The sequence below is a fragment of the Mrakia frigida genome (assembly GCF_051309035.1).
Source record: "Mrakia frigida strain ATCC 22029 unplaced genomic scaffold BDY24scaffold_5, whole genome shotgun sequence".
Classification (NCBI taxonomy): Eukaryota; Fungi; Basidiomycota; class Tremellomycetes; order Cystofilobasidiales; family Mrakiaceae; genus Mrakia; species Mrakia frigida.
The window spans coordinates 772,053-798,453 of record NW_027481276.1 but is presented as its reverse complement, the minus strand read 5'-3'; the positions used below and the strand labels follow the sequence as shown (position 1 = coordinate 798,453).

Below are 26,401 nucleotides of genomic sequence, written 5' to 3'. Positions count from 1 at the left end.
GAACCTATGTCGATTCATCTTCGCTCCGAGCGACCCTGAAACTGAGAAGGAGGCAAGTTTCATAGACTACACGTTTAGAGCTTTTCGGCTCTCTGTTTTTCAAGAAGATCGATCCAGAAGAGAGAAGGGAGAACGCAGAGAAGGAAAGAGAGCGGACGGACGCGTCGATCAACACGGCTCCCTCTTCGACTCTTGCTCTTCCTCCCTCCCCTCGAACAGGTTCATAAGACACTACATTTGTATCGAGAAGGAAATCAGAATCCAGCCTGACGATCCGAGTAATCAACCAACGACCCTCTCGGTCCCCAACCCACCGTCGTCGCCGGATGCTGCTTCGCCTCGACCTTCTCCTCGTCCGAAGGCACTCCCCATCCTCCTCCTCCAGGTGTGTGAAGGACTAGGCGATCACCAGCTGCAAAAAAGGTCGGTACGAGGAGGGCGAGGCAAGTCAGCTTCGAAGATTCTTTGAAGAGAAAGGAAGAAGAAGAAAAGCGAAAACGGTAAACAACGAACCTCCCATCTTCACCGTCGCCTTCCCTCCGATGTTCACCGTCCTAGGCGTAGGGTTCTCCTCCGTCGGCGCCTTGATCCAGAGGTTGAGTCCACAGGAAGCAGGCTGACCTCCGTGAAGACCGAAGGGAGCGTGGACTCGTCGCTGGAAAGGCCGAAACACGAAACCAAGACGAGGGTCAGCTTCGACGCGTCCTCTCGTCGTCTCAAGCGCAAGACATGGTCGAAGCATCCGAAGGAACCGTTTGGTTTAGACTCACCTCAGAAAGGATCGAAACCTGCAGCGGTTCCGTGAACTCCAACTCCCTGATCACTCCGTCTCCTCCGTTGAACTCTCCCTGGCCCCCCGACCCTTTTCGGATGCTGAACTGATGAAGGAGAACGGGATAGCGACGCTCGAGGATTTCGGGGTCGGTGATGCGCGTGTTTGTCATGTGCACTTTCAAGAGGTAGAAGGGGCAGGAAGGGATTTTGTTAGTGGGATGTCGATAATTCGAGCACGGGAAGAGGAGACAGAAACGTCGTCGAAGCGTCGAGCGAAGAGATGGACTCACCGTGCACCCCTGACGTTCCATTCCACGTAGGTCCAGCACCAGAGCCTCCAGCAATAGTCTGTTGGAAGAAAAGGACGATTAGCTTAGGCGTCGACGGCGAGGAGGGAGAAATCTCGACGCGTCGAGCAAAACAAGGACGAGGTCAACTCACCTCGTAATAGCCCCATCCTGAGTCGATCTCCCCCGTCTTCTCGTTCTTCCCACCAGCTCCGAAAGTCAAGTTGTTGCAGCACCCTTGAGAAGCAGCCGCAGCGTTGAAAGCTCGAAGAACTGGAGGCCCAAAACAGAAGCGAAACGAGCTCGTCAGTCTCGCTCAAATCAGCCTCGAAAAGCACCCTCTTCGAAAGAACTTACCGACGTCTGTGATCCTCTGACTAGTGACCACGTTCCCACCACATACAGCTGCTTCCTTCGAAGGAGCGAGCAAACATCCGTCAGGAATCTCAACCGTGATGGGAGCTAAACAACCGCCATTGAGCGGCATGTCTACAGCACACATTGCCCTGAGGCAGTAGATGATGGCTGCGTGGCAAACGGAAGTGGGAGCATTCCAGCAGCCTCGGATTTCAGGACCGGTACCTGCGAATGAAAGAGCGGAACGAGGAGTCGGAATCAGACGACGAGGAAGAAGGAAGCGATGTGAAAGAAAGAAGAGAGGATTGCGCACCAGCGAAGTCGAAGATAGCACTTCCTTCTTCGGGATCGATGGTGACTTTGAGTTGGATCTGAGAAGCGGAGGAGAGAAGATCAGCTCTGGAAGAGACGAGACGCGTCGAACGGGAGGATGAAGAGGAAGAAAGACCTACTGGAGATCCGTCGTCCATGAAATCCTTCGCTTCCAGAACGCAACCAAGCTCTTTGGCAGTTCTTTTGAGAAGGTTTCGAACTCCGATCTCAGCGTTGTCTCGGATATGATCCTGAAAGAGGAAAAGAGTCAGCTCGAAGGCAGGGGGGCGTCCGATTCGACGAAGCAGAAGAGGAAGACTCGCCATGTACTCCTGCACGACTGGAAGCGAGAAGTCTTGGATCAGCTTCCCAATCAGTTGAGCTCCTTTGTGGTTGGCGGAGATTTGCTGGAGAAGAACGAGTACGAAGGCGAAAGGGAGGGAGAAAGTTCAGCTTCAACGCCAGCGAGAGAGGAACGGAAGGAGAGATATAAACTCACAGCCTTCAGGTCCGACTGCACGTCCGAGAAAGATCGACATCCAGAACTTCCAGAAGCCTCTGCTGGTACGTCGACGAGGAGACGACGAAGTTCTTCCCCGTTGAAGACTCCCCTTCGGACGACGAAGAAGGACTCGATGCAGGCTCCCTCGTCCGAGAGAGTTGTTGAAGTTGGAGGCATCTATCCACGAGGAGTGAAAGAAAGAGCTTCGAGTCAGCTTTAGGTGGTAGGAGAGGAAGGAAAGGGGACGACGCACCGATCCAGGTAAGATTCCTCCCACGTCGACTTGATGCCCACGCGAGGCCGTGAAGAAGATGATCTTGGGAGCATCTGAGGGATTGGAAGAAGGGGCAAAGACGGGAGTGATGACGGTGATATCTGGAAGATGACTGAGGAAGGAGAACGGAGAGAAGTCAGCGAAAGGGAGGAGGAAAGAACAGCGACGGAGGAGGACTCACGATCCTCCGGCCGATGGAGAGTTGGTGAGAAGAACATCGCCTGGAGCGAGTTCAGGGCCGTGAAGCTTGAGTTGATACTTGACGGCGAAGGACATCGATCCAAGGTGAACGGGCTGGGAGGAAAGAAAGAGAGGAGACAGCGATGAGCACTTCCATCGATCTTTCGACCGCTTACTTTCTACTTACGATGAAAGGAGCGTTCGCCACCAACTCGCCTGCGTCCGAGAAGAGGGCACAGGAAAAGTCCAGTCGTTCTTTGATGTTGGTTGAGATTGCGGTTTGCTGTAGACTCTTTCCCATCGCCTGGAGAGAGAAGGAGAGAGGTGAGCTTGACTTCTTCGCTCAAACCCGCTCGGACGAAGAACGCACCTCAGCGACGCTCATGAATCTGTTCGCGAACAGAGAGAGGGCGATAGGATCCGGTTTGGACGTTGGACGAGGAGGAGCGGGAGACATGCGAGAGATTATGGACGAGGAGGTGATGGTTCGAGGGAGGAAGGAAGAGATTGGATTCGGGGAGGAGGGGTCCTCTTTGTTCGGTAAAAGGAGAGCTCTGCTTATCTTCTTAGCACCATTTTTTCTCCTCGAGTTGTATAGGTCGCCGAGATATCTAAGCTGTAAATGCTGTCTCTTACAGGTGAAAGCCACTATGTCCGTCGGCAAAAGGTCGAAGAGTCACCCTCCTCCGCTGATCGTGAGCTCTTTCTCACTTCTTCCCCTCGTTCGCCTTCAACCACGTCTATCTCGCAGAACAACTTTTCTCAGCTCCTTCTCCTATCATCAACATGTGAGTCCCATCTTATCCGCTGCTGAAAGGTAAGAGCTCTGAACCTTTCGAAGGAGATCTCAGCCGAAGAGACTAAAGGGAAAGAAGGAGCTCTGAGCTCACCATCTCTCCTCCCCGACCTCAACCTCGTCCTCCTTCCTCGCAACTGATTCTCTTTCCTCGCTTCTTCTTGACTCCCCTTCTTGATCAAAGGTCAAGCTCATCTCCACCAACACAGTGGGTCTAATTCCGTTCTATCCACCTCCTTTTCAGCCATCGAGAGCTCACCCTTGCCCTCTTTCTCCACCAGACCTCCCCTCCCAGAACTCCCTGATGCCTCCATCCGAGTCGCCATCGACAGAGGAGGGACGTTCACCGACGTTTGGGCGTCTTATCCTGATCTCACTGTTACTTCGGAAGCAGCTGATGGGAGGAAGGAGATCGTCGTCAAGCTTTGTGAGTCTATGGAGATGTAGAGCGAGGGAGGAGCTCGACCTTACCCGCCCTCCTCGTCTTCTTTCCGGAAGCCCGTCTCTTACTTCTTTGTACTTCCTTCGGCAGTGTCTGTGGATCCCTCAAACTACGGTGATGCTCCAGTCGAAGGGATCCGTCGAGTTCTCGAGATCGCAACAGGAAGAAGGCATCCTCGCGGGAAGAAGCTGGACGTCTCCAAGATTGAGTACACGAGACTCTCCACCACCGTAGCTACGAACTGTCTTCTCGAGCGGACGGGAGAGAAGGTCGCTTTACTCATTACCGAAGGGTTCGAGGTGAGTTTAAGCTCATTCAGCTTCGTCTCTTCCTCACTTCGAAACGCGTCGACCTCGAAGCTCACTTTGATTCCTTCCGCGTCTCTCCCAGGACCTCCTCCTGATCGGAAACCAATCGAGACCCAAGATCTTTGACCTCAACATCTCCCGTCCTTCCCAACTCTACGACACCGTCCTCTCCATCGACGAGCGAGTCACTCTCGTTGGATTTACGACGGACCCCAAAGCGGAGGAGAACGCGATCGTTTGGAACGAGGCTGGAGATGCGGTTGAGAGGGGGTACAAGGGTCAGGCTGAGGTTGGAAAGGGTGGGAAAGTGGTGAGGGGACTGTCAGGAGAGTCAGTCAGGATTTTGAAGGAGCCCGACCTCGAGGCGATCCGTCCGAAACTCGTCGCCCTTTTCGAGGCTGGCTATCGCTCGTTATCTGTGATCTTCATCCACTCCTATACCTTCCCAGGTGAGTCGCCTTCTTCCGCTCCCCTTTGTCTCTATGGCGCTGACTTGACTTCTTTATCCACCAGACCACGAACTTCTCGTCGGAAAGCTCGCCGAGTCGATTGGATTCGAGCACATCTCGCTCTCGTCTCAGCTTCTTCCGTCAGTCTTTTTTCTCCTCTTTATTCTCTTGACACATCTCTCTAGCTGACACTTCCTCCTCTTCTGTATCTATCAGGATGATCAAAGCCGTCCCCCGTGGAGTATCTGCGACGGCCGACGCGTGAGTCCTCTTCGACGCCTGTTTGCGCTCGAATCCGAGGCTCACTTCTCTCTTTTGTCCTTGCTGAACGCTCAGCTACTTGACTCCTGTGCTTCAAAAGTACCTCGACGGGTTCTTCTCCGGATTCGAACTTCCCAACAACGACAAGAACGCCATGCGAGTCGAGTTCATGGGAAGCGACGGTTCGCTCCTCCCACTTTTCCTCTGAGCAGACGCACGCTCACTTTTTTTTTCCCTCGTTTCTTCGCTCTAGGTGGCCTTGTAAACCTCAACGGATTCTCTGGGCTCAAGTCGCTGCTATCAGGTCCGGCTGGAGGAGTGGTCGGTTTGTGCGTCGCCTCGTCCCTTCCTCTTCCCGTCGAGCTCGAGTTCGAACTAACTGACTTTCGTCCCGCTCTCTCTGGCAGCGCTCTCACCGCGTACTCTCCAACTTCCTCGGACCCTCCTCCCGTCATCGGACTGGACATAGGAGGCACATCCACGGACGTGAGCAGATACGCTGGTCGATTCGAGACGGTCTACGAAACCACAACAGCTGGCATCACCATCAACTCTGCTCAGCTCGACATCAACACCGTTGCTGCTGGTGGAGGATCCTGCTTGACCTTCCGAAACGGTCTTTTCCTCGCTGGACCGGTGAGTTGAGGCGTTCTGATCGCGTCTCTCGAAACTCCCCCGTCCTGACTTCGATCGTCTTCCTTTCTTTTCGTCCCCTCTCCTCCGAAGGCCTCAGCTGGAGCTCATCCCGGACCTGCTTGTTACCGAAAGGGAGGACCCTTAGCTTTAACCGATGCCAACCTCTTCCTCGGTCGACTCGTTCCTTCCTTCTTCCCCAAGGTCAGTCGAGCGTCCCTCTTCTTCCCTCTGGCCGAAAGTACTCTCCCTCTGACCTTCTTATTTGCCTCTGACGTTTATCAACAGGTCTTTGGTGCCTCTGAGAACGAGGGGCTCGATCCCTCAGCGAGTGAGAGGTCCTTCGAGGTACTGGCTCGGCAGATCAAGAACGAGACGGGATGGGAGGGAGACCTCGACGAAATGGTCTATGGGTTCGTCCGAGTCGCCAACGAGTCGATGGCTCGACCTATCAGGAACCTGACGGAGGCTCGAGGATTTGATCTGGGGAAGCACATGTGAGTTGGGCTCGTTTGCTCCTCGTCGACGCGGGGACGCGTCTCTTCTTTCGTTGTCGCTCTATGAGCGAGCTCCTTCCTCTCTCCTTCTTCAACTCTTGCTGAACCTAGTTTTTTGTAATACAGTCTCGCCTCCTTCGGTGGCGCTGGAGGTCAACATGCCTGCGAAATCGGTTCGTCGCTGCTCTTCCTGCCTCAGCCTCCTTCTCCCGTCTCATCCAGCTCTTCCTTCTCTCTCCCAATCAGCCCAATCTCTCGGAATCCGACGAATCATCATACACCGCTACAGCTCCATCCTCTCCGCCTACGGTCTCGCTCTCTCCGACCGAGTATTCGAAACCCAGGAACCCTCGGCTGAGATTTGGAACCTCGAGAAACGAGCAGGTCTCGTCCAACGTCTCTCGAAGCTGGATGCGATCTGTCAAGCTGGATTGGAGGAGCAAGGGTTCGAGCCTTCGGGGATTAAGGTTCAGAGGTTCCTCAACATGAGGTGAGTCTGATTTCCTTTGGCGTTCATTGGCGACGCGTCGAAGAGAGAGAACTCGGGACGCTGACTCTTCTTCGTTTGCTTGGCAGGTATACTGGTACGGACACCTCGATCATGACTATTCAGCCAAATGATTCAGAGGACTTTGGAGCAGCGTTCGAGGCTGAGTACCTTCTCGAGTTCGGGTTCAAACTGAACGTTAGTCGCTGTCCTTTCTTCCTTCTCGTCTTCCGGGCGATGCTATCAAGACTGACTCTGTCATCTTCACCTTCCTCAAGGCTACCATCATAGTCGACGACGTCCGTTGTGTTCGTATCCCGTCCTATGTTTCTCGAGCTCGTCAAGATCGTTTCTGACCTTCTCCTTCTCTCTGCGCCCTCCGTTCACAGCGAGGAGTCGGAACCTCTTACTCTTCTCTACCACCATCGCCTCTCCTCGAGATGGAGAGCCTTAACTTCAAGGACGTGGATCCATCGAAGAAGAAGGAGACCGCCAGTGTGTACTTCGACCAAGTCGGACGCGTCAAGGACACTCCCGTCTTCCTGCTCGGCGACGTGAGCTCTTCGTCCTATCTCTTTCACTCTCGAATCGATCGTGCACTGACTAAGCTCCGTCTTCGGTGCTCCTCTTCATCTCTAGCTCGACGTCGGAGACAAAATCGTTGGTCCTGCGCTGTTGATCGACGGGACTCAGACAATCTTGCTGGTGAGTCGAGCTTTTTCCTCGGCCCCATCGTTATCGAATGATCTCACTCCTGTCCTCTTCTTTTCATCTGCTGGTTCCAGGTTCCCGAGGCTGTCGCTCACTCCACAACAACGTCGCTGGTCATCGACCTGCCGAAGAAGGAGATTGTCGAGGAAGTTCAGTTCGCTTAGACTAGGAACGCGTTGTGTGACCGATATATATATGTCGCTTGCCCACCTCTTGAGTTCTCCAGCTTTCGCGAAATTCTACGCGATGGAGAGGCGGGGGAGACCGAAGGACGCACAAGGCGGGCGGGCTTCCTCCTCCTTTCCTTTTCCCCTTCAACCACCAGCACCCCTCTCGAGATGTCTTTCACCGTTCTCTCTATCGGCATCGTTCTTCTTGCGACAGCTGCCGTTGTTGGTGGTTTCCCGGTCATCAAGAAGGCAGGAGATGAGCAAGAGGAGAGAGCAAAGGTGCGAGCTCACATTCCCTTCCTTCCTTCCCCTCTCAGTTGACGAGAACCCTCACATCCCAGATTCTGACTCGACTTCGTCTCTCATATGATCTCACAGGTCGATGACAAGCCTCAAGTCACCTTCAGCTCCGAGCAAGAAGGAGAAGAGGATAAGAAGAAGAGGAAGGAGAAGATCACCGTTCGTCTTTTGATCACTGGCTTTGGGTAAAGTCGACCTACTTTGTCCCTGTCGCTCGTAGAACTTCAAGAGCATTGAAGCTGACCTATTTTTATCCTTTTCGATCTCACAGACAATTCCCTGGCTACCCTGGAACCAATCCTTCCTCCGACACGGCTTCCAAACTCGACAAGCTCGTCCTCCTGTCCTCTCCTCCTCCTCTCTCGCCCTCCTCTCCCTTGGACGCATCGACCACTCCCACTCCATCCTCGAAGCGCGTAGAGATCACCTTCCTCGGCCCTCTTCCAGTCTCCTACACTCAAATCGCGGCTCTCGTCCCTCCTCTTCCGAAAGCGAAGAATTCGACGCCATGATTCACTGCGGTGTCGCTTCTCGCTTTAGAGGTGGAGTCAGGATCGAGCAAAGAGGCAGGAGGTCAGGGTACATCTCGGCAGGGTCGGATGGGCTGCCTGCTCCGAAGGATGGAGTTGAAAATTGGGCTGGAGGGAAAGAGGAGGAGGATGAACTTTGGACGACGGTCGATGCGAAGGGATGCAGAGATTGGCTCGAGAAGGAGATGGGAGTTGAGGTGAGTTTTGAATCCGTCTTCCAGTTCGAAGGGAAGGATATCAAGTCTGACACAGCTTGATGAGGTCAAGGAAAGGGAAGCGAGAGGGCTGATCGAACGACGCGTTTATCGTTCCTTCTTCTCAGCACATCACCACGTCCGACGACGCTGGGAGGTACCTGTGCGAGTTCATTTACGCAGTAAGTAACATGTCGGCTTCTCGATTCTAACGTTGACCTCTTCCAGACTGACTCCTTCCTCGTTTTTTTCAGACGTCCCTTTCCGCCTCTCGTCGCTCTGGATCCACTTCCATCCCCGTTCTGTTCGTCCACGTTCCCGACCTTCGACCCTCGACCAAGCCATACGAAAAAGGAGATCCGATATACACCCAAGAAGATGTGTCCGAGGTTTTGAAGCGGATCTGCTGGTGGGTCGGAAACGGAGGAGCTTGACCTCGGAACATTATCTTCTTCTCGAGTCTGAGCGTCCTTGCGCAGTGCGCACGAGGAGAGAGCAGTGGATCTAGATGCAGATGGTCATGTAGTATCGTATGAATAGGTCGTGAGAGTTCGTAGCTGTGGGTAGAACGAGAAAGAGCAAGAAAGCAAGAAGTCGAAACGAAGAGAGTGATAAGAAGCAGAGGAGGATGCGAAGAGATACAAAAATTGAAAGTAAAGAAGACAAGAGATGAAGCTAGTCTTCCGAGGTTCCGGATTGAGAGTCGGAATCGGAGAAGGGAGGTGTGAGGAGACGAGTTCGTTGAGGCGACGCGGGACACTCCCTCGCGATCGGCGCGTTGTTTCGCATCCACCACCTGCCGACGATGGCCTTGAGAGGAGAGTCGATACCGAGCACCTTTTAAACAGAACGATAACGCGGAAATTGTAATCAGAGGCAGGAATGGCGCTACGTCGAGGAAAGAGGTGAGAACGCGACGAAACTCACTCGCAGATTGTCGATCAATCCTTCACACGAGTAGACGCCTCCATCCAAAGCATCCGCGACTACCGCGGCATTGCCCCAGTAGAGAAAGTGGAGGATGAGGTCGAAGGAGGATGGGTCTGGGAGGGTGAGATGAATCGTAGGTTTGTCGAAGTCGAGGTCTCGTCGAGCTCCCAGAGGGGAGGGAGGAAAGTTGGGTGACGGAGGAGGGGATGGTAGAGGAGTAGAGTAGGAGGAGGGAGCAGAGGATCGGAAGGTAGGATTTGGTCGTCCCATGAACTCGTTCTGTTCGACGAAGAAAAGGTGGTGGATCCGAGTCAGCCTCCAGCTGAAGCTCACCTCGCTCTCGCGTTGTCTTCCTCGAAGGGCAGAAAGGCGACAGACTCACGTGAAGAACTGAACTCTGATAAGCAACGTATCCCAGATGAACATTGAAGGTGGTAGAGCTTTCTCCATGGTGAAGAACTGCACGGGAGAGAGAAGAGAGGAACAGGTCAGCCAAGATCCGTCCCTTCTCCCAATGCCCCCTGGCCGGTCAAACTTCGCAAACAACGGTAGATAACGTACTGATAGCACAGTCGGATGAAGATTCTCGACCCCAGAAGTGAGGAGCCAGCTCCCAGAGCTTCTCGAGGTAATATCTGCGAGGGGGATGGGAGAGAATCGCGTTTTCCTCATCGACCATCTTCCCTCCGAAGCTCATCGTCCCTTCTCCTTCTTCTTGCCCTTCTTCTGCGACCGACGTTGGCATGTTTTGCTGAGTTTGTTGAGTGGGAGAAGCGAAGGGATAAGTCTCGAGGATGCTGGAGGGTTGCGGAAGAGCTTCCAAAGCTGGTCGAAGTTGGTTGAGAAGAAGAGGGGGAGAGTGGGGAGGGCCCAGGCAGGTTTGGCGATATCGGGGAGAAAGGAGGGGGGAGGAGAGTTCTGCGCTGTGACGAGTCGAAAGAATCAACGACGACCGACGTGTTCGAGAGGATGCAGTTGGGTTGGGAGAAGGAGGAAGAGTGAAATTGAGGACAGACTGCTCGAGGGCGAGTGAAAAAAAGAAGAAGGATGAGTCGCTCAAATCAACGATGATCTTCCAAGTGCCGAGAAAGACTCTACAACGCTTCCGATCACCTTCTTCTCTTCGTTCACCCGAATCCCCTTTGTTTGAAGTACAAATACTTTCATACAAACACGCAAGGGGAAGCGAGGAAAGACGCGCGGAGTCGAATGAAACCCTGGACGATTTGGCTTCGACCATCGGCTACGATGTGAAGAGAGACAGACAAAGGCCGTTGGGGAGCCATCGAGAAGGTCCAACTCTGAGAGAACAAAGGCAAGGAGAGGCCAAGGGAGCGTTTGTTGAAACATCGTCTCGAGAAACTCGCCGAGAACTCATGGATCTGTTCGAACTGTAATCTTCTACCAACCTCTGCCTGCCTCCCTCTACATTAAATCCATTTTGAATTTTGAATTATATATATCCGACTTCGATGCTTAGCTAGCATCTCAGGCAACTCTACCTCTAAGGATGAGCAAAACCTCGCCGGTGACGGAGAAAAAGTGGAATGAACGCTGCGTCATGGCCGAGTGTGCTGGAAGGGACGCGCAGAGAACAAAGCAGAGGTCAAAGAGGAAAGAAAGGGAACGCGTCTTGGTCAGCCCGCAAGGGCCCGACGCGTCCAATGAAGCTGAGAATTCCCAGGCTTTTGACTGTTTGACTTTTCTTTGTGCTCTGCTTTGAGACAGTCTAATTTTGCATACGTCCCCACTTGCTCCCGGAGTTCCGTGAGTCGACTTTGGTCCTCTACTCTCTCCGTCCGGTCTTTTCTTCTTCCTTCGTTCGTTCTCCCCCCTCTCAACTCCTCTTTTCGACAGCCTCCCTTCTGTAAGCTCGACAGTCACGGATACTTTCCGTCGTCTCGCGGGACCCAAAAAGTTCAGCATCGAACACCGAGGCAACCCCTTTGTTCGGTTTGCAGTCCAATCCGACCTGTCGACGTTCGAACGAAGCCCTTCGTTGCTACATGTTCTTTTAGCCCGCCTTCCCTTCTTAAGCGCTTCAAACCAAGAAGGACACCGTCGTCCTAGTGGATCCGTTTCAGACGGTAAGAGGAAGAGGAACAAAGGGGACTTCAAGCGCTCGAGGAACTGAGCTTCGAGACCAGTCTTTCCTTCTAGCCCTCCTACGTCGTCGCAAGTCCGTCTGCTACCACTTTCACTCTATCTACTCCTCTCCTTCTGAATATCTCCAGAGGCTTCACACTAGCACTCGAAAAGTCGACGACCTTCCTTCCCGCCCTGCTCCCTGCTTCTCACTTTCTCCGTTTCCTTCTTGCTGCAGACCCGTCAGCGAAACCAGAGCCTATATAAAGTACGTATGTGTATGAAACCCAAAAAGCGAAGTAGTCGTGAAAAGTAAGCAAGCGAGAAGGCGTAAAGTGATCCTCAAAAGTCCGTACAGCGAATCCGCCCTCCCTCCCTCGCCTCAAAAGCCCAAGAAAGAAGAAGGATGGAAGGGCAGCCGGGAAAGAGGAGTTATAGATAAGTTCTAAAAGAGTCAAGAGGAGGGAGGCTATAAGGTATGGGCGAGAGCGGCGAGTCCGAGGAGGGTGAGGGTGATGGTCGAACGACGCGTCGTGAAGAAGGATCGAGATCCGGAGGAGGTTGCGACGACGGTGGTTGCGAAAGAGGAGCCACATTGGGTATTGGAGCTGTACACAGCAAGGACGAGAGAAGGTTAGCGAAAGGCGACGGAGGACTGAACGAGAAGAAGGAAGGACGACGAACAGTTCGACCGCACTCGAGTACGAAACCGTGAGAGCAAGAGACGCGTTCGAGGCGTAGGTTTCGTAGACGGAGAAGAGATCCTTGGTGCACGACGAGCAAGAGGGTAGGTTGGTGTTTGGGAGACTGATGAAAGTCGATCGAAAGGAAGGAGTCAGCGGGAAGGTCGAACGGGCAAAAGAGAAAAGGGAAAGGGACGAACGCTGCTCCAGTGTAGAGATTCCAGAGGAACAAATCCGCCGGCTCATCAGAGGCCAGAGCTTCGACGTAGCAGTAGGCTCCTGAGTCTGACGAGACGAGAGCCGAAGCTTCCTTCATCATAGCGAAGGTTTGGAAGCCTTGAGGAGAAAGACGAGCGAGTCAGCTTCGTCGCGTTTCATCCTCGTCCTCCTTCTTCACTATCAGAAGCAACTTGGACGTGGTACTCACCAGTCAAAGCCTCCTTCGCAATCGGCACTCCAGCCAGCAAATCCGCCTGACATCTACTCCCCAACGACGTCCCCATGCCCACCATGAGACTCTCGCACGACGAGCTCGAGTTCAACGTCGCCTGCACGACGGCTGTGATGTCCGTAAGGTTGTCCCTGGAAGCGATGGAAGAAAAAGCCGAGGAGGAGGAGAAGAGGAAGGAGAAGGGTCGGCAGGCTTGGAAAGATTGGGAGGAGAGGAAGTAGGCGAAGTACTCGAGGCAGGCGGAGGTGAGGTTGAGGTTGAGGGTGAGGTCGAAGGGCTGAGGGCTGAGCGAGAAAGAGGGGAAGAAGTCAGCGACATAGTCTTCTGAGCTTCTTGTTCGAGGGTGGGAGAGAATCTGGTGCAGGGGAGCGGGAGGAAAAGGTGGGGAGCGAGAGAACGAACAAGGGGTTGGGAACTGCCGCTGGTGTTGGAACTGGAGGAGCTACCTTTCCTCTCGAAGTTGCTGTAGCTGCAGCGGAAGCAGAAGATGTAGAGGTTGGCGTGGAGGAGATGTTGCTGTCCGTTTCCGAGGCGATTGCGAGGGGATTTCCAGAGGAAGAAAGGTTGATGGAAGCCTCGACGGTCGCGACCGCCGTCTCTGCTGCTGTAGACGTCACTTCTCCTGCATCTTGTCCTTGTTGCTCCTCCTCCTGCCTTCCCCATAGAGCTCTCGTTCGTTTCCTGGTTGACGGAGTTGGTAGACGAGAAGGATATGAGTGAGAGGACTGCTGCCGTGACGGCTGTCCTCGTCCTCGGTCCTCCTTGAGCTCGAGCTCGTTGTGCTCCTGCTCCTCGTTCGTTGCTGGCCATTCCAGAGGTTCGAGGAAAGGGAGTTGGATGGGTATCGTTCCAGGTGAGAGGAGGGATGGAGGGTTCCGTGAATGAGGAGCTGGAGTGGACGAGGGTTGGGAGGAAGAGGATGCTGAGGAGGGAGTGGGAGTCGAAAGGAGGAGGAGGGCTGCGAGAAGGAGGGAAGACAACAGCGGGCGCCGAGGAGGTCTGTACGAAGACGAGGAGGAGGAGGAGGAAGGTTCCATGGTAGGTTTTGGTTGTACTGAAAAGGTGGTGGTGAGGTTGGGAAGGAAAACGAGCGTGGTTGGGTTGAAAAGGAGTGACTGGGTCCAAAGGAAAGGAGGGAGGGGGCTGATGAGAAGGTCGAGGAGGAGGAGGGAGAGAGACTGCAATAGAGATAAGGAATAGGTCATCAGCGAGAGCTCGAGAGGGAGAAGAGCAGACTCGATTGTAGACTCACGAAGAAGAAAACAAGGAAGAAGTTAAAAAGAGAGCATCGAAGTTGGGAGGAGGAAGGAAGGAGGTGACAGGAGGAGGGGAGAAGGCCCAGGCGCCTCCGTCGATCGGGATCCCCGAGCTTGGATTTTCCCTCGATGAACAATGTAGATCTCTGATGGACAGTTGTTGACCTGGAAGAGAGCACCCAGAACAAACCAGAAACTCACTGATCTTGATGCATACACGAAAACAGCTCATGCGAATCATCGAAAGCCACGACGCGTTTAGGATCCAACCGATAACGAGCTCTCACTTCCTCGTCTTCCTCCTCGCTCCTTGTCGCACCCCTCCCCAGCACCTCAGGTTTCTCTACAACCACCTCTGAGCTCAACCTCAACCCCTCCTCTCCATCTCCCTCCTCTCCCAAACTCCTCCTCCGCTCCTCCTCGCCCTCACTCAGCCCGCCCTCCTCCCTCTTCCAAGTCCCAGCCTTCCTAGCCCATACACTCTTCAGCGTCTGTCTGAAAGATCCTCGAATCCACCTCCAGCAACCTCCCGACCTTCTCTCCCAGCTCAGCAGACGACGAAGCTTGTCCGTTGGTGAACGAGATGACCTTGAGCTTGAAAAGAGTGACGAGGTTTTCTCGAACGAAGGAGGCTGTCGAGGCTCGAGTTATCTGTTCGGGAGTGGAGGTGGTGGGCTACCAAGTGTGCGAGGAAGAGCAAGAGCGAAGGTAGATTCAGTTCAAGCGGAAAAAAAGAGCTGGGGCGGAAAGAAGAAGATCGACGCGTCTCGAATCGATTCGAACTCACTCGCTTGTCTCGTTCTGATGTCAATCTCCCATGGATGCTCTTAAACTTGAACGAACCCAACCTCCTCCTCCTCCTCCTCCTCCTCCTCCTCGTGCTCCCCGCCACACTCCGGAGGTGTTGAGCTTGTCGACTCGGGACGACGACGACGACGACCGCACCTCTCCAGCATCTCTTTCAACGAGTGGAAGTTTTGATAGCCTGAACCGAGTTGATAGTCTTGATCTTGGCGTGGGATAGAGCGATGTCGAACCAGCAAAGAGCTTGGCCGTTGGGAGCTTGGAGTTCGAGCTGATGGAAGAGGAGAGAGATCAGGTCGATCAGCGACGCGTCTCGACTTTTTAACGAGAAGAAAGACGGTCGAACGCACGTTGAAGAAGAAGGATTCCACCGGGTGTTAGGCACCTGTAACACTGTTCGAGGAGACCTTCGAAGTCTGGGATGGTAGGAGCGACTGCAGAGAGAGAAAAACGTCGTCAGTTTAAGGTCGGACGAGAAGTGAGAAGGGTGCGAACGAACGACTTCGGATGTGAATGACATGACTGCAGGATAGAGAATAGGTTTAAATCGTCGGCGAAGGATGAGAAGGTCAGAAGGACTCGAGGACGAACAAGTGTTCCGAAGGACTGAAGAGAGAGAAAAAGAGACTTGGTCAGTTTCTCGATCCTCGTTTCTTCTTTCCATAGAAAATGTACATGCTACGGAATCCCATCCGACGGGTCCAATATCTCCAACGTTATGTTTGGAGGCACGAACCTGATGAGAAGGACGAAACATCAGCGTTCAGCTCATGTCTGTTCGAACCGACGCGTCGACAACGTCAAGTGAAAAAAGCACTCACGGTGCGTCCACGCGCATCAGATCGAGCGGCACCACCTCTCATTTTGGAAATCTAGTTGCCATCTGAATCGCCCCTACAGCTGCAGAAGAGACAGCTCAAATCGTCAGCCGCGGTTCGAAAGGAAGACGAGAGAGAGAGAGAGAGAGACCACTCCACGCACCAGCGACTCCACAACCCACGTCGAAGATCTTCCCTCTTCTACCAGTTGATCTCAACAGCTCAGCGTCAGCTCCTTCTTCCAGTTCAGGCTCCCAGTAGAGTTCTCCTCTGTGCTGTTGCGAAAAGAAGGGAGACTCAGCGTTGGCTCGCTCACTGCGAAAGATCACTCACGAGGTTCATAGAAAGGTTTTGAAGTCGAGTGCTCCAGCGATCGAATAAGATCGTTGTACGGTAAGGGGTAGCAATCGTTGAGGTTGGTGTAGGAGGTCCCGGGGAGAGAGAGAGCAGAGGTCAGGGTGGAGGAAGCTGGAGAGTTGACCAAACAAGAGAACAGAGGGAAGGAAGGCAGCGTACCTTCAAAGTCTTCTCTAGCTATAGTATCTGTAATGCTCATGAGGGACTTGAGAAAGGGAGGAAAGGTGAGGGAAAGCTCAACGAGAAGAGTGGACGGAACGGAGGAAGCGATCGAGCTCGAGCTCACCATCGCGTCGCAAGCCATGACCTTCTCAGAGCTGTCTGATCCAACGAGAGTGCTCGCTGTGGTTGAACTGGTTGATGAGGAGGTGAGTGGAGTCCATCGAAGCTCAGGCGAGGAGAGAGGAAGGATCGTTTGGATGAGGAACGAGGAAGGGGGGGGACTGGAGGAGGAGGGCGCAGAGGAGGAGACCTGTCGATGGAGGCAGAGAAGGAGCGAAGGGTTTAGACGTTCGATTGAAACTAACGAAGGTGAAGATCTTCAGGTGAAGGGTGTGTTGAGCTGCTGATCGAGCTGAGAAGCGAAGAAGTTGGCCAAAGGGGTTGGAGGCAGAAAGGAAGGAGGAGGGAAAGTCGAGCTCGAGCTTTTGAACTTCGAGCTCCGGACTCCCTTCTCGGCCGATCAGCGAGCGACGAGAACCATCCGAGGACTCCTTCTTTCGCTCATGTATAGCCTTCGAATCTCCGCTGCATTTCCATACAACTTTCCCAACCTCAGATAACCAAAATCTCACGAGAAGGAGATGGAACGGACGTGATGAGCTCGGCTTGACCGGCTCCGGTTTGATCTTGGATGTTTGGTCGCTCTCTCTCCTCCCCTCTCTCTTCCTCCCTTTGTTTTCTTTTTGAAGGGGATTGTTTTGAAAAAGCTTCCAACACCCTTGATTTCACTGATCTTCGACGAGGAAAAGGAACTCCGGACAAAAAACAGCAAGGATGACTTCAGCGGGGAGGAGGAGGGGGTCGTCGCTCGCCCCCTCGCACGGAGGAACGCGCTGGAATCCAACTTTCAGAGCTGACGTTCTTGTTCCTCCAAACCGTCACTTTCAACTTTCAGCTCTCTTCATTCCTTCGACTCTTTCTTCACCTCCCTCTCCTCTCCACTCCTCTCCTTCAGCGACCATGCTCACCGCTTCGACCCCTCTCCATCCATCCTCAGCTCCTCGAGTTCACCCCTCCTCCCTCAAACTCTCCTCTACGCTCGCCTCGCCTTCCATAACAGACCGTTCCACCTCCATCCCTTCCCCTTCTCCCTCCCTGGACTCTCCACCGATCTCCTCCTTCGCGAAACGGTACCGAGCCACGCCTCTGCCTTCGCCAGCCGTCGAATCCGCTCCCCTCACTCCCTGCACGCCTTCCGCCGGCCTCGAAGCCGTCTCAGCTTCGCTCTCCTCCCACTCGGAACCCGACGATTCGGACGAGGACGAAGAGGTTAGCAATCTCGTGCGAAGAACGTCAGGAAAAGGTTACCGAGTCGTGGAGAAGACCGAGTCGGGAAGACGACGTCCTCGAAAGGTTGATCGGTCAGGGTCGACTTCGTCCGCGGAGGAGAGGAGGAAGAGCGCTGCTGAGAAGGTCGAGAACTCGAGGGTGAAGGTGAAAGCGGCTAGGGTTGCGGAGGAAGGAGAGAGGGTAGCGAAGGAGGTGGAGGAGGTGGCGGCTGTGGCGAGGGATATCGCTCAGGGACGGCAGACGGTCGAGGAGGTTGGGAGCGAGGGAGGGAGTTTGACGACGAGTTCGTACGCGAAGGAGATGCAGAGGCATATGGAATCGTTGATTGAGAAGATGGGTGGGTTGGGAGCTGCTGGGAAGTTGAGGGTGTGATTGCAGTAATGGAGCAGGTGAGTTTCTTTGAAGAGAAGAGAGACGACGGGTCGTCGCTCCGGTTGTTCTGTTTGCTGATCATCCTCTCTTTCCTCTTTGTTCTCGCTCAACAGCCTAAAACACTCTCCTGAGCCCTTTCGGACTCTATCCATCTCCGTTCTCTCTCGCATCTCTTCAAGCTTCGACCTCGACCTCGACCCTTCGCTTCAATCTTCAACCGGACCGTGAGTTTTCGTCTGTCCTTCCCTTTTTGACCACGACGCCGTTCTCACACGAGCTGACCTTTCTTATTCCCTTCTCAGACCCTCTTCATCACTCTTTCACTCAACCTTTCTACCGTCGTCGTCGCTCTTCACTCTTTCTCGTCGTCACTTTCTCTCGAACGGACGATTCTCGCACGTCTCGATCCAACGGACTTTTTTTTCCTCCTCCTCGCCGTAGACTCTAGACTTCTATCTCCTTTATCTAGACTTTCTCGCACCCCCACCCGCTCATCTATCTTATACCCTCCTCAGCTTTATAGCTTGCTTCCGTTCTTTCTTTCTCGTTCAGCCCTCGACTCGACGCGCGCGTCATGCTCTCCTCCCTTTGCTTTCTAGTTTCTCCTGCTCAGCTTGCTCCTTCCACCCTTTTGTATCGCTAGACTTTTGACTCTCACACGCATACACGAATTGTCACACCGCATGTCTTTTTCTACGAGTATGTAGCCCTTGAGAAAGAGAGAGAAAGGGAAGGTCTTCGACTCAAGAGAGGGCTGATCGAGATGGCTTGCACCAGCGAAGGGAGTCGCTCCCTTCTCCCAGCGGAGAAAAAAAGGGCAGAGAATGTTTCTCTTCCTCTCTCCTTTTGAACGTTCAGGTTCTGTAACAATGAGATATTAATCGAGGAAGGTTTGGAACTGTTCTTACTGCACGCCCCCTTTCGCTTCGCCCGCTTGATCTTGATCCGTCGTCTTCGAATCGAGCGAGCTCCTCCTTCATTCTGTTGTGCCTCCCAACGCCCAACCCACACCGAAACCCTTTGGCCTCAGGAAACGAGAACTCCTTTTCACCCTTCCCCCTTCCCGCCCGCTCCTCTTCCCTCCTTCACCTTCGCTGGCTTTCAACCGACGAGCCACTTGAATCCCTCTCTCCCGTCGACCTCCTCCCTTCCCTTCCCTTCCCTTCCCTTCCCTTTCATCCCTCCCACCTCTCGCCCTCGCCCTCCCTCAATCTCCTCTCCTCCCTCTCCCTCTCTACGATGGACGCACCCCTCTCCCCTCGCTATCGGTCTACGACCAACGCTGTCGGTTCCTCTTCTGGGAGTAGCAGTCAGGATCCCTTCCGGTCCTCCTCTCAACCTCCTTCCTCCCCTCGTTCGCCTCAACCTTCAACGTCGTCGTCGTCGAGAACCGTCCTCGAAGATTTCTCTTCCACAAGAGGAGGACAGCAGTCCTCGAGTGCGTTCGCTGATCTGTTGAGGAGTCCTGGAGCGAACGGAGGAGGACCTTCAAAGAGGAAGTCGAGGGAGTCTTACGGAGATAGGTCAGTCAATCAACCCTCTCTCTCTCTCTCTCTCCTCCTTCCTCCCCTTTGTCTCTCGAGCGACTATATGCGCCAGAGAAAGCTGACTCCTACTACTTTTGTTCGCCTGGATGTATGCAGCGATCGATTCATCCCTACGAGAGACGGATCCGACCTTCACGCCAACTACCACTTGTTTGGAGAAGGAGCAGGCCAGGGAGGTCCCACGACGCCAACAAAGACAAAGAAGAGGATCCTGCCAGGAGAGATGGACGCTCAGAAAGGTGTGTAGCATTCATCTGTACAGCAGAGTTTAGATTTTCGAGTCGATATATCTTTTTGAGGGAGAGCAAAGAGGAGAAACAACGAGCTCAAGCTGACCTCCTCCTCCTCCTCCTCTCCTTCCCTCCTCTCAGACGAAACGAACCGAACCTTCTCAACCCTCCTGAAATCCGAACTCCTCTCTGGAACGCACACCTCCCCTTCCCAATCCATGTCCTCCCTCTCCTCCATCCCTTCCTCACCCTCCAACAACTCGCTCAACTCCAACTCTTCGTCAACAGCCGGAGGAGGAGTCGTCAACTACTTCTCCACCTCCCCCTCTCACCACCCCCTCACAGCACCCACCACCCCCTCTCGAGCTCGACACACAACCTACCCTACCTCCCCTTCCTCCTCAAGACCCTCCTCCCATCACTCCCACGCCTCCTCCTCCTCGTCCTCCTTCCCAACCCCTGTCACGCCAACTCGTCGCCGACTCTTCTCCTACGCTTCCCCTTCCTCCTCCTCCTCCTCCTCGCACCACTCCAACAAAGCTCACGACCTCGACGACCCTACCCACGAAGCCTACTCCCTCTCTCCCGTCACCTCGGAATCCCAGAAGATCCTCCTCAGCCCTAGGAAACCTCCTCGAACGGTCTCGAAGGGTCCCTTCAAGGTGCTCGATGCGCCAGACCTCGCAGACGACTACTACCTCAACCTCGTCGATTGGAGCTCGACCAACGTTCTTGGAGTCGGGCTGGCGGGGTGTGTGTATCTCTGGTCGGCCAACACGAGTAGGGTGACGAAGTTGTGCGACTTGACGGCTCCGGCGGGGAGTGGAACGGAGGGAGACTTGGTGACGAGCTTGAACTGGACGGCGAAGGTGAGTTCCTTCTCGAGCTCGTTCTTCCTTCGAGAGAGAGAGAGAGAAGCTGATCGACCTCCACTCGTTTCTCGTAGGGCAACACCGTCGCCGTCGGAACCGACAAGGGAGAGGTCCAGATCTGGGACGCCGAACGCTGCAAGAAGATCCGAACCATGTCTGGCCACACCGGTCGCGTCGGCTGCCTCGCCTGGAACGACAACGTCCTCTCCTCCGGTTCCCGAGATCGTCACATCTACCACCGAGACGTCCGAGCTCCCGAGCACCACTTCCGGAAACTCACCTCGCACCGTCAGGAGGTCTGCGGGCTCAAGTGGAACGCGAGCGAGAACCAGCTGGCGAGCGGAGGGAACGACAACAAGCTGATCGTTTGGAACGGGACGGAGAGCTCAGAGCCGCTGTGGAGGTTCGGGGAGCATACGGCGGCGGTGAAGGCGATTGCGTGGAGTCCTCATCAGAGGGGGATTCTGGCGAGCGGAGGAGGGACGGCGGATAAGAAGATTCGGTTTTGGAACACGTTGACGGGGACGATGTTGAGTTCGACGGATACGGGGTCGCAGGTGAGTGTTTCGTCTCTCTCTCTCTCTCTCTCTCTCTCTCTCTCTTTTCTCTTTCCTGATCTCGTTCTCATCTCGTTGTCTCGACACCCTCGCTTCGAAAACTGACGCGTCTCCTCTCCCTCCTCTCCCTCCTCCCTCTTCCTCCCTTCCCTCCTTCGTTCGTTCGTTCGTTCGTTACTTTCACAGGTCTGCAACCTCCTCTGGTCGAAAACATCTAACGAGATCGTCTCCACCCACGGCTACTCGGCAGGTCCGGTCCAAAACCAAGTCTGCATCTGGAAGTACCCGTCGATGAATCAGGTCGCCACCCTCTCCGGTCACACGTTCAGAGTCCTCTACCTTGCGATGAGTCCCGACGGGCAGACGATCTGTACGGGTGCTGGGGATGAGACGCTTAGGTGAGTGGACGATCATTTTTGGGAAAGAGGAGGGAGGAGAGGGAGGAGAGAGAAGAGAGAAGACGAGAACGCTGACCTTGTTTTTGTACTTCGTTCGTTCGTTCGTTCGTTTCTCCAGGTTCTGGAACGCTTTCCAAAAGGCGAGGGAGGTCAGGAAGTCGGAATCGTCGGCGCTCAACCCTTTCTTCGCCAAGATCCGATAAACCTTCGACTTCTCGTCGGAACTCCAACCCAACCTTCCTCGTCGCACCCTCCCTTCCCTCCCTTCGTCCCTCCCTTCCTCTCAACCACAACCCATCACCATCCAACGCAACTCAACCCAACCCACTCCCTCCCCTCTCCCTCGGACAACCCACACTCCAACCTTGCATAGCCCTCCTCCCTCTCTCTCTCTCCCACGCACACTCTTCGTCCTTCCCGTTCTCTTTTCACGCACGCACGCACGCACACCACATCTCGTCTTTGTTCTCCCTTTCTCTTCTCTCTCACACACTTCATTTCATAACGACTCTCTGTCTCTTTTCTCTTTTTCTCGCACCATCTCTTACTTGTTCACGTTTTCTCGCTTTCTCGTTTTTGGGCTTCGTCTTCTCGTTCTCTTTTGTTCGACCTTTCGTTTCGTTTCGTTTCTGGTTTCGGGGTCGAACGTGTCTATGTTTGTCTTCGCTTTTCGCTTTTCGGCTTTCGGTTGTGATCTCGATCTTGATTATGATATCCACGCTTTTTTTTTCTCTTCGTTTCTTTCGTCGAGCTTGCAAGCGAGGAGAGGGAGGGAGGGAGAGACGGGAGAGGGAGACGCGTTAGTTGGTGCTCGTGACGAGACAGTACATAAGATAAGCTGGCGGCAAGAGAAACCTCGAGGTCGAGGAAGGTAGAGCTATGGATTCCATGGAGGGACGCTGAGAGAGAGAGAGAGCGGTGTTCAGAGGGAGGGAGGGAAGAATGGACGCGTCGATTTCTACGACGTCTCCCTGTCTGTTTCCCTTCTAATACCGAAACCAAACTTTCGAGAGAAAGAGAAATGTTGAAGAAAGGCCGTTGATGAACATATTTGGTTAGGAAGATACGTTAAAGAATGCTGTGTGTGCGAAAAGATGGCAAAAAGGGAGAGAGGAAAGCTAAATGAAACGTTACAAAAAAAACCCTGAGAAACTACACGAAGTAGACTAGACGAAAGAATCGGACGATCGAGAAAAGAAAGTTAGACCCGCTCGGTAACAAACTCGTTGTGAGCCATATCGGTCTTCTTCTCCTCGTCGAGAGGGGAAGCGTTGGCGGCGTCCCTGGCGATTCGTCGAGCGGAAGGAGGAGCGATCACGTCGAAGTCACCAAAGACGGCTCCCAGCTCCTCGAGGGTGAGGCCCTTAGTCTCCTTGAAGAGGAAGTAGGCGACGACCGAGTTGGCGACGTTGGAGGCGACGAAGATGAAGAAGCTGGAGGGAGGAAGGAGGGAGGGAGGGAGGGAGGGAGGGAGGGAGGAGAGAGGGTGAGCTGGGGGAAAGGACAAGGAAGAGGCAGAAGTACGGATAAGATGATGTACTCACTACTTGTAGGAGAGGTTCTTGAGACCGATGGGGGTGATTTGGGAGACTGGAGAAGGGAGGGAGGAGGAAGCGTTAGTCAAGGGCTTGGACGACGCGTCGAGGTCTGCTCGAGAGGAGTACACAAAGAGAGAGGGGACGATAAATAATGGACTTACGGAGGACGTTCATCGCCCAGTTAGAAGCAGTAGAGATTGAACTGTAAGGGATATGAAAAGGAGGGGACGGGGAAGCCAGTTCAGTGAAGTCGTCGAAACACGAAACTGCGAGAGCGACTCACGTTCCCATGGCCCTAAGAGGCATGCTGAAGACCTCGGACTGGTAAACCCAGGAGACGGGACCGTAGGAGACTGGAGAGGTGAAATCGAGAGAGCGAGCAACCGATCAGTCTTCGTCTCTCTCTTCCTCGGTTCGAGCGTCGAGAACTTGAACGCACTTGAGAAGACTCCAGAGAAGAGGAAGATGGAAGCGATTCCAGCGATTCCGGCGGATGAGTTCTGGTAGTTGGGATCGCTGGCGAACACTGCGAGAGAGATAAAGAAAGAGGGAGGCGGCGGTCAGAACGCGTCCCAAAGCGGGAAGAGTGGGAAGATTTTGACTCACTCGAAGCGACACCAGCCTGCCAAGCGAGACAAACGGCCATAGCAACTCCTCCGTAGACCAAAGGCTTCCTTCGACCAATTCGATCAACCATCCAGGTGATGAAGATGAAGCTGTAAAGGGAGCGAATGAGTGGGAGAGTCAGTCTCGACTGCACGACGCTGAGAGACAGAAAACGAGGACGAACGTGACAATCATTCCCCAAGCTCCAGAGATACCACTGATAAGAAGAATAGTAGATCCCTGTTACATCGGGAAAAGCCGGAAGGAGGAGGAGGTCAGCGTCGGCGAAGGGAGGAAGAGAAGCGGGACGCGTCGAGCTCGCTCGCCCAGTTCTGATGTATAGGACGACGATACATACCGTGTATCCAAGGTTAGCGTAGATAGTAGGTCCGAAGTACGAGTTGACATTGACTCCAGTCCACTGGCAACAGACTTGAACCATCTGGAGAGGAAAAGACGAGAAAAGGGTCAGACGCTTCGCCAGGCGATGACAGTCCACCAGAGACGAAGGGGGACGATGTAGGCAGATTTATAGACTCACAATTCCGCACATAGTTCTCGTGAGAGAAGGCCGAGTGTTGAAGAGGTCCATGAAGTTGTTGCTGACGTTTTCCTTCTCCCACGCGATCTTTGAACGAGAAGGGGTAGAAGAACGAGGTTAGTGAAAGCATCGATGAAAAAGGTTGAATCAACTCACCTGAGTAACAATCTCGTCATACTCGAAGGCGATGAGCTCCCTGAAAGAACAGGGGGACGCAGAAGAGAGAAAGGAGGATCAGGACGCGTCGCGAAAAGGAGAACGAGGAAATAAACGCACCTGTTGGCCTCGCTTCCGTGAAGTCGAATCAAAGAAGCCATAGCTTCCTCGTGTCGACCCTCCTGAGCAAGCCATCGAGGAGAGTAGGGGAGGACGAACATTCCCTGGAGAGAAAGAAAAGAAAGAAAGTGAGCTAGAGGCAAAAAGCGAAGCGACTTCATCAGGCTCGTTGTCTGTTTCGACTCACCGCTCCGAGGATCACGGCAGGAACAATTTGGATGGCAAGAGGCACTCGCCACTGTCCATCGTTCTGAAGGAACTGACATCCGTATCCGACCCAGTTGGCGACGAAGCTGAAGTGAAGAAGAGAAAGGGAAGAGGGAGAGATCAGCTCTCCTAGAACGACAATGTAACCGGAAGAATTGATGTGTGCTCACAATCCGGCGGTAATCATCATCTGGGTCCATCCGGAGAGAAGACCTCGAGCGTGGGGAGGAGAGATCTCGGCCTGGAGAGGAGGAAAAGTGAGAGGTCGAAGGTCAACTCGAGTCGACGTGTCAAGTTGAGTGCAGAGCCTTGTCGAGGACGAAAACTCACTTGGTAGAGAGGAACAATCATACTCAAGACTCCGATGGAGAGACCGCTAGATCCGAGAAGAAATCGGAGGCGGAAGGCTCAGTCGGGCTGAGATCGAGACGACGCGGTCTGGCCCAGGTCGAGGGAAAGAAAGCTCGGACTCACGCGATGAACCTTCCGGCGATGAGCATACCGACGTTCACAGCGGCGGTTTGGATTGTGCTGATGAACGAAACAGAGGGGTATGGAGTCAGCAAGGCAGGGGGTTTCGAATCAGAAAGGTCTTGTCTCCAAAGCTTGACGACTTTGCTCTCGAGCCGATAGCAGAAAGGAATAGTCGGCTCACCATCCGACGACAGCGATCAGAGCTCCGAGCTGAATGGTTCTGGAAGAAGGAGGGAAGATAGAAGGTGAGTTGGTGAGCTCGAGTCGAAGCGCCGTTTCCTCCCTCAACTCACCTCTTCCTTCCGATCTTGTTGGCAGTGTATCCAGCGATAAGGGCACCAAAGAAGCATCCTCCAGCAAATACGGAGACGATGGCTCCGGTGACTAGAGCGGAAACGAAACAAGTACCGAACTCAGCCTCTTTCGTCGCGATCAGTCGAGCCTTGTCGGGAAACTCACTGGTCTCCGAAGGGTCGGAGGAGGAGGAGGATCATAGCATAACTCGAATTCGGAGTCGACTGAAGAAGCGAAAAGATAAAAAACGTGGCGCGGGCAAAAATGTAGAGACAGACGAGGAGAAGATAAGAAGTAGGCGAGAAGGGATAGGTATGTAGGTCTGAAACGTCGAAGGGAAAAAAGCTGAAATGGATTTCTTTGGGTTGGGAGGAGGGGAAAAACGAACGACGACCTCAAGTCCCACTCGTCTCCTCCAAGACGATGCCGTCAGCTGCGTCGAGATCCCTCCTGTCCAGAGAGTGGACTAGGTTCTCTGGGTCGACTTGGGATCTCTAAGCTGCGAGGCGATAGGAGGATTAAAGCGAGAAACGGAGCCGACAAGGGTAAAGGTAGGGGGGAGGGAGACGCGCTCGTGCGAGAGAGAGAGAGGAGATGAGAAGGGAAGAGAAGTGAGAAAAAACATACTACGGACGCGGTGGGAGTGCGAGAGACGAAGACGGGAACTGTTTAAGAGCGAGGTAAATAAAGTGAGCGACGGCGGAGGCAGATTTTGGGTTTCGAATGAGAGAAGAAAGAGTGAAAGCGTCATCGTCCCTCTGGACCTTCTCCTCCCTCCGACGACCATCTCCCTCCTGCCCCATCCTCTCCTCCGGCTCCCATCCACACTCCTTCACCTCCTTCCACATCACCTCCCTCTCCTTCGCCACCACCTCTTCCTTACACTTCAGCAGATGTCCTTCGTCCTCCACCACTCCGCAACCATAACGACAAACTCGATCCTCCTCCTCGACCCTTCCTTCTCCTCGTCGTAGCTGCTCGACTCGCAACGGATGTTCCCCCGAGATGAGACGGAGGAGCGTCTCCCGTTCTCGTCGGTTGGGAAGCATGAGGAGGTGGTGGAAGCTGGTGGAGGAGGGGAAGTTGGCTGGGTGAAGGAGGGGGAGTCGTTTGTTGAGCTCGGCGTACG

The 26,401-nt window shown here is 53.9% G+C and overlaps 8 protein-coding genes across 8 annotated transcripts; 4 read left to right on the top strand and 4 right to left on the bottom strand.

Annotated features, from left to right (window-relative positions):
• Nucleotides 1-220: 220 nt before the first annotated feature.
• Nucleotides 221-3,173, bottom strand: BDY24DRAFT_379835 (5-oxoprolinase). Its single transcript, XM_076639097.1, has 14 exons — nt 3,057-3,173; nt 2,874-2,990; nt 2,688-2,800; nt 2,486-2,618; nt 2,230-2,409; nt 2,054-2,137; nt 1,871-1,981; nt 1,732-1,789; nt 1,419-1,643; nt 1,216-1,334; nt 1,065-1,122; nt 771-949; nt 514-655; nt 221-412 (listed from the first exon to the last, which is right to left on the bottom strand). Exons 1-14 carry the CDS (start codon nt 3,141-3,143, stop codon nt 255-257), a joined length of 1,764 nt encoding a protein of 587 aa, XP_076499641.1. The 5' UTR covers nt 3,144-3,173; the 3' UTR covers nt 221-254.
• A 182-nt stretch (nt 3,174-3,355) lies between these two features.
• Nucleotides 3,356-7,482, top strand: OXP1 (5-oxoprolinase). Its single transcript, XM_076639096.1, has 19 exons — nt 3,356-3,474; nt 3,667-3,690; nt 3,764-3,909; nt 4,015-4,223; nt 4,315-4,681; nt 4,746-4,821; nt 4,898-4,942; nt 5,018-5,124; nt 5,196-5,271; nt 5,350-5,578; nt 5,669-5,779; nt 5,864-6,072; nt 6,199-6,245; nt 6,319-6,562; nt 6,649-6,757; nt 6,838-6,867; nt 6,949-7,113; nt 7,199-7,264; nt 7,345-7,482. Coding segments are annotated over exons 1-19 (2,352 nt in total). The 5' UTR covers nt 3,356-3,472; the 3' UTR covers nt 7,435-7,482.
• A 50-nt stretch (nt 7,483-7,532) lies between these two features.
• Nucleotides 7,533-9,023, top strand: BDY24DRAFT_379828 (uncharacterized protein). Its single transcript, XM_076639095.1, has 5 exons — nt 7,533-7,719; nt 7,819-7,899; nt 8,012-8,467; nt 8,593-8,646; nt 8,719-9,023. The coding sequence occupies exons 1-5, from the start codon at nt 7,609-7,611 to the stop codon at nt 8,896-8,898; spliced, it is 882 nt and encodes a 293-aa protein (XP_076499639.1). The 5' UTR covers nt 7,533-7,608; the 3' UTR covers nt 8,899-9,023.
• A 116-nt stretch (nt 9,024-9,139) lies between these two features.
• BDY24DRAFT_412657 (uncharacterized protein) lies at nt 9,140-10,139 on the bottom strand (the record flags this gene model as incomplete). Its single annotated transcript, XM_076643092.1, has 4 exons — nt 9,140-9,301; nt 9,392-9,673; nt 9,777-9,853; nt 9,956-10,139. 4 exons carry the CDS (start codon nt 10,137-10,139, stop codon nt 9,140-9,142), a joined length of 705 nt encoding a protein of 234 aa, XP_076499638.1.
• A 1,716-nt stretch (nt 10,140-11,855) lies between these two features.
• BDY24DRAFT_234858 (uncharacterized protein) lies at nt 11,856-13,535 on the bottom strand. Its single transcript, XM_076636667.1, has 5 exons — nt 13,016-13,535; nt 12,590-12,890; nt 12,363-12,498; nt 12,164-12,286; nt 11,856-12,087 (listed from the first exon to the last, which is right to left on the bottom strand). Exons 1-5 carry the CDS (start codon nt 13,421-13,423, stop codon nt 11,949-11,951), a joined length of 1,107 nt encoding a protein of 368 aa, XP_076499637.1. The 5' UTR covers nt 13,424-13,535; the 3' UTR covers nt 11,856-11,948.
• A 3,314-nt stretch (nt 13,536-16,849) lies between these two features.
• BDY24DRAFT_234829 (uncharacterized protein) lies at nt 16,850-18,013 on the top strand. The gene has a single exon (XM_076636666.1). It carries the CDS (start codon nt 17,031-17,033, stop codon nt 17,730-17,732), a length of 702 nt encoding a protein of 233 aa, XP_076499636.1. The 5' UTR covers nt 16,850-17,030; the 3' UTR covers nt 17,733-18,013.
• Nucleotides 18,014-18,971: 958 nt separating this feature from the next.
• BDY24DRAFT_412654 (WD40 repeat domain-containing protein) lies at nt 18,972-21,539 on the top strand (the record flags this gene model as incomplete). Its single annotated transcript, XM_076643091.1, has 6 exons — nt 18,972-19,255; nt 19,376-19,518; nt 19,651-20,378; nt 20,456-20,938; nt 21,125-21,336; nt 21,455-21,539. The coding sequence occupies 6 exons, from the start codon at nt 18,972-18,974 to the stop codon at nt 21,537-21,539; spliced, it is 1,935 nt and encodes a 644-aa protein (XP_076499635.1).
• A 998-nt stretch (nt 21,540-22,537) lies between these two features.
• BDY24DRAFT_337018 (general substrate transporter) lies at nt 22,538-25,369 on the bottom strand (the record flags this gene model as incomplete). Its single annotated transcript, XM_076637261.1, has 17 exons — nt 22,538-22,769; nt 22,881-22,926; nt 23,036-23,076; nt 23,158-23,227; nt 23,314-23,390; nt 23,477-23,590; nt 23,665-23,720; nt 23,839-23,922; nt 24,022-24,108; nt 24,178-24,217; nt 24,298-24,401; nt 24,485-24,590; nt 24,675-24,745; nt 24,835-24,880; nt 24,979-25,035; nt 25,160-25,198; nt 25,272-25,369. Coding segments are annotated over 17 exons (1,368 nt in total), but the record flags the coding sequence as incomplete, so codon positions are not given.
• Between the last annotated feature and the right edge of the window lie 1,032 nt (nt 25,370-26,401).